The 5,062-nt window shown below is 53.1% G+C and overlaps 3 protein-coding genes across 3 annotated transcripts; 1 reads left to right on the top strand and 2 right to left on the bottom strand.

Annotated features, from left to right (window-relative positions):
* Positions 1–279: 279 nt before the first annotated feature.
* Positions 280–1,400, bottom strand: COCCADRAFT_42175 (uncharacterized protein; the record flags this gene model as incomplete). The annotated part of the gene is made up of 3 exons (XM_007720590.1): positions 280–602; positions 654–1,331; positions 1,379–1,400. 3 exons carry the CDS (start codon positions 1,398–1,400, stop codon positions 280–282), a joined length of 1,023 nt encoding a protein of 340 aa, XP_007718780.1.
* Positions 1,401–1,778: 378 nt separating this feature from the next.
* COCCADRAFT_10325 (uncharacterized protein) lies at positions 1,779–4,067 on the top strand (the record flags this gene model as incomplete). The annotated part of the gene is made up of 4 exons (XM_007720589.1): positions 1,779–1,978; positions 2,027–2,135; positions 2,185–3,522; positions 3,582–4,067. 4 exons carry the CDS (start codon positions 1,779–1,781, stop codon positions 4,065–4,067), a joined length of 2,133 nt encoding a protein of 710 aa, XP_007718779.1.
* Positions 4,068–4,668: 601 nt separating this feature from the next.
* On the bottom strand, positions 4,669–4,947 carry COCCADRAFT_113044 (uncharacterized protein; the record flags this gene model as incomplete). Its single annotated transcript, XM_007720588.1, has 1 exon — positions 4,669–4,947. A coding segment is annotated over one exon (279 nt), but the record flags the coding sequence as incomplete, so codon positions are not given.
* Positions 4,948–5,062: the final 115 nt, after the last annotated feature.

Genomic DNA, 5,062 nt, shown 5'->3' with positions numbered 1-5,062 from the left:
TGATCAATACCATGCCATCTCAGACAACTTTCCATCCTTCTGGGAATGACAAAACCTTTCTATATCGTTTAGAACAGCCTTCCCGAGCACCGCCGTGATATTGTCATCACCCCAAGAATGTCCGCACCCAATACGCCATCCGTCTATCAGGCGACCTCGTCTCACGTGCACTCTAATGTCGACACATCCAACCTCTAGTAACATGACAGGCTCACTATGGCGTCATAGCCCACCAGATGCAGTCATAACTAACGAGTATCCATGCGAACATACGCTTTCTTATCTTTTGCCAGCAAACCCTATTCCCAAATCAACCAAGCCACCAGTGGGCGGAGAAAATTGCCGCAGCTTGACACCACTCTCGGCGAATATCTTGGCCGTCTGATCGTCGACCAAGTAGCCTTGATTGTATACGACCTCAGTTATACCGACCTGGGTGATCTTGACGCTGCATGTCAGACAGGGACATGTATTGCAGTAGAGGATAGCGCTGCCGCCGATACGGTCACGGCCTGCTTCGAGCAGGGCATTCTCTTCAGCGTGAAGACAGAGGCACGTGGAGAGACCAGAGCCTCCTTTTGCAGCATTGTTGCAACGAGGGCCTAGAGGTGGTCAGCACATAAAGCCAAAAGGTCCGTCAGTTGCACACATACATCCGCCCTCGTTGCAGTTGGTCATGCCACGTGGCGTACCATTGTATCCAGTGCTTATCACACGCTTCTCTCGAACTATGCAGCAACCGACTCTCCTTTTCATGCAGTTGCTCCGCAGTGCTGCCAGGTCGGCCAGCTGCATGAAGTATTGGTCCCAACTTGGACGCAGGCGGGCTTCATCGGTGAGGTCGAGGGCGCGTATGGCAGCGCGCAGAGAGTCTATCGATGTGGTACTATTGAGTAGATTGAGCTGTGCTCGGTAGGACAGCCCACTCAGGCCTGTGTTTGGAGCAAACTGATGATCATCGTTCTGGGCGACAAAGTCGAGGATGGACGGCGGAGTAGTGTTGTTTGCTGTGCACCGATCATGGTACCGCTGCCACCGCACTTTGACGGGAGCATCGACACTGACAAGTAAAAAGAAAGGCCTCTTCAGCAGGGCGTCGACGACAGAGGCATCCCATATGTCGGTTGTGACCCATCGTTCCCTCCACCTTAGCGTAACAAAGTCGAGCAGCGACTCGACATCCTGGAACGTGTACTGAGCATCTACAACAGGCTGCGTCGAGGCGGACTGGTCATTGTCGGGCTTTGCAGAAGGACCTGCCAGGCGTAGGCGGGTGAAGTTGTACTCGTCGATGAGGCACGAAGCTATCTCGGACTTGCCCGCGCAGATTCCTGCTGCCTTGTCAGCAACTGGCCGGCGAGTCTCGCGAGATTCTTGCCTCCACACACTCCAATAAGCATAATGATAGATGATTGCTGTATAGAAGGAGAGGCGGGTGACAAGAAGCTCGACGTGTCGGTGTCGATGAAGACGGGTTAGCGCGCGTGTGCGGCTGCAGGAACGCGCCTCAACGCTGCCCCGCCGTGACGGTGACGGCCTGGTGGGGGGGCATGACATGCACATGGATGGCCGCCTGAAGCCCTCAGCAGCACATATCACGCTCTCTCGACAGCTTCACGTGCCTCACCCTCTGCCTTGCTTCTGGCCATCTATGTACATGCGTACCTACATACATACGTCCATATGACCTGCACGCCATAGACACTGTACTCTCTGCTCGCTACCCATCGCCCTCTCCCAACGCCTCCAACACCCCGCCAGCCCCGCCACCACCCACCATGGCGACCCTCAAGTTCGCGCCTTGGATGAGCGACGTCGATGTCCAGTTTTACGCCGCCCTCGCTCATATCAAAATAAACCATGACAAGCTCGACGACTCGGCGCGCAAAGTGCTGGGCCTGTACGAAGTTCGCCCCGCCGAGCACTCCTCGCGCTCCATGCGCATTCAGATCCATCCCAATGCGCTGACGTCGGATGAGTACGCCATATCATGCCGATACTTGCTACACGCCTAACACCCCGTTAGCACGCCCCCGACCTTTTGCCGCGCTGAAGGCATCATCAAGAACTGCAATACCATCGAGGACTACAAGAGCCTTGACCGCGCCGCCATACTCGAACGCTCTGCCCAGACAGTATGCCTGTCCACTCTCAGCCGCCTACTGGTCTGCTGACTATGCCTAGATATGGGACGCCATACACGACGGCTCCATCTACGAATGTCCCTCACTCCTCTCCTCCTTCACAGCAATAATCTTCGCCAACCTCAAGAAGTACAAGTTCACCTACCATTTTGGCTTTCCAGCCATCCAGTCAGATCCCCCTTGGAAACAGATAGGCCAGGTGACAAGGTTGCAGCCTAGAGAGACTACTTACCTTGTCGACGCCGTGCAGACATGGAGGTACAGTTCTGATGTGCGTCAAAGAGGTTTCTTTCTCGCCAAGCGCATACGCGGAGGCGGGGAGGGTGAAGATAGACCAAAGACACCAGTCACACCCTTGGAAGAGTTTGGCTACACGTGGGGTGTCGGCAGACTTGAAACTTACGAAAAGGGCTTCTTCGACAAGGTGGACAGCCAGGACCGCTTCATATGCTTCGCAGACCCCTCGACATACGAGACAAACCCAGGCTGGCCGCTGCGTAACCTTCTCATACTGATCCGGCACCGGTGGAACCTGCATGATGCCCAGATTCTGTGTTACCGCGATACGCATACACGGCGCGACCAATCCAACTCGCTGATTCTCCAGCTGCGCTCAGACCCAGACCCTAACGCCGCGCCTACATCGCCTATACTAGATCAGAAGAGCACCCCGCCATTACCCAAGGTTACAGGATGGGAGCGGACAGAAACAGGAAAGCTTACTTCGCGGAATGTCGACTTATCAGAGTACATGGACGAGACCAAATTGGCAGATCAGGCCGTGGACCTCAATCTCAAGCTCATCAAGTGGCGCATAGCTCCCTCGATTGATCTGGACGTCATCAAGAATTGTAAATGTCTATTATTGGGAGCGGGCACGCTCGGGACGTATGTCTCACGCACGCTGATGGGATGGGGCGTCCGAAAGATTACTTTTATTGACAATGCGACCGTCAGCTTTTCCAATCCCGTGCGACAACCCCTCTTTAACTTCCAAGACTGCCTAAAAGGCGGAGCGAAAAAGGCCGAGAGAGCTGCAGAGGCTCTGAAGGAGATCTACCCAGGGGTGGATGCAAACGGCCATGTCATGCAGGTTCCCATGCTTGGCCACCCCATGACGGACGCCGCAACGACTAAGACGGAATTTGAAAAGTTGCAACAACTGATTGCTGAACACGATGCCATTTTCCTGCTCATGGATACGAGAGAGAGCAGATGGCTACCAACTGTCATGGGCAAGGCACAGGGCAAAATTGTGCTGAACGCGGCTCTGGGATTCGACACTTATGTTGTCATGCGACACGGCCTGAAAGCAACCCAGGAGAACGAGGTAGAGCTAGGGTGCTACTTTTGCAACGACGTTGTTGCACCCGCAGACGTAAGTAACAATTCTCTCCACATGAATCAAGCAACACCAAACTAACAAACATGTACCAGTCCCTCAGCAACGCAACCCTCGATCAACAATGCACCGTCACCCGCCCAGGCGTCGCACCTCTCGCATCCAGCCTCCTAGTCGAACTCCTCATCTCTATCCTCCAGCACCCCGCAAAAGGTCTCGCTCCACCCCCTTCCCATCAAGCCCCGGCAGCATCACCATCCCACCCTTCTCTCCCTCCACCCTTCCAACACCCCCTCGGCACCATCCCCCACACAATCCGCGGCTACCTCTCCACCTTCTCCAACCTCCAAGTTGAAGGTAAACCCTTTGATTGCTGCTCTGCCTGCAGTCCCAAAGTGCTAGATGCGTACACGGCGGATCCCTGGGGTTTTGTCCAGAAAGCGCTGAATGAGCGGGGTTGGGTCGAGGAAATGAGTGGGCTGAAGGAAGTCCAGCGGAAGGCGGATGAGGCGGCAGCGGATGTGGATTGGGAGGAGGATGAGGAGGAAGGGGGGTTGGAGGATGAGGGGGAGATTGTATGATGAGGGGTTTTTTTTTGTTTTATAATGGATGGTGTGACGAATGAGTGTGTTGTGTAGTATTTTTGCTTTTATGAAAGTATACTGAGAAAGGGGGAGGTGCAGAGAGAGTTATGTTGTATCAATTTCGGCACTATGCAAATTTCATCTCTGATGTATTTCTAATCTTCCTCCTTATTATTTGAGTTTTTTATTTTTTTATTTGAAATTGATTATTCTCCATTTTTTAAAGTTACCTAATTATTTCATATTTCTTGTGCCCATGTACTAACCTTTTGCTATCTCCTTTGTGCCTTACACATTTCCATCTCGCTTCCTTTCTTTCTACATACACATGTATATCCCTATCCATGCATGACAGCATTGTAAATGTAAAACCGTACATGTACAAAATCCCATCCGTCCGTCCGTCCGCTCAAAGCGGGGGAACACAAACGGCGTCTCGCTCGCTATGCTAACCACATCGACATCGACATTGAACAAAAACAAGAATCGTCTAGTCATCTCGCTCTCTGTCGTAGGTGTACTTACTCAGCTCTTAAACTGAAAAAAAAGACAAAAAACTTTCGCTAAGTAGACGAACAACATACATGTACCTCAAAAACTACCCTTCATATCCAGGCAACCGCACAACTTGCGCATGCGTAAATCTATCTAGCATACGCCCCCTTTTCAAAATCAACATCGTACGGCTCATCGCTATCGGCCCTCCTGGGCCTTGTGCGACCCTGGCTTTGATTGCGGCTCCGACTATGACTCTGGGTCCGCGAGTGTACTGGCTGCGACACAGGAACCTCGGGTTCATATGCCGGAGATTCTGTGCGTGGAAGTTGCCAGTCGTCCATGTAGCGTGGGGGGCTGGGTCCGGGATGAAGTTCGTCGTCTTCGTCGCTGGTGCGGCTGATGCTTGGGAGGAGATTTGACGAGTCGCCTTTTACGAGGCCGAGGCGCTCTTCTTCGGTTGCTGTGGCGTTACCGCCTCTGGCGTCACGGCTGCT

The sequence above is a fragment of the Bipolaris zeicola genome (genome assembly GCF_000523435.1).
Source record: "Bipolaris zeicola 26-R-13 unplaced genomic scaffold scaffold_527, whole genome shotgun sequence".
NCBI lineage: Eukaryota > Fungi > Ascomycota > Dothideomycetes > Pleosporales > Pleosporaceae > Bipolaris > Bipolaris zeicola.
The sequence above is the reverse complement of the archived record's forward strand: the minus strand, read 5'-3'. Positions and strand labels throughout refer to the sequence as shown.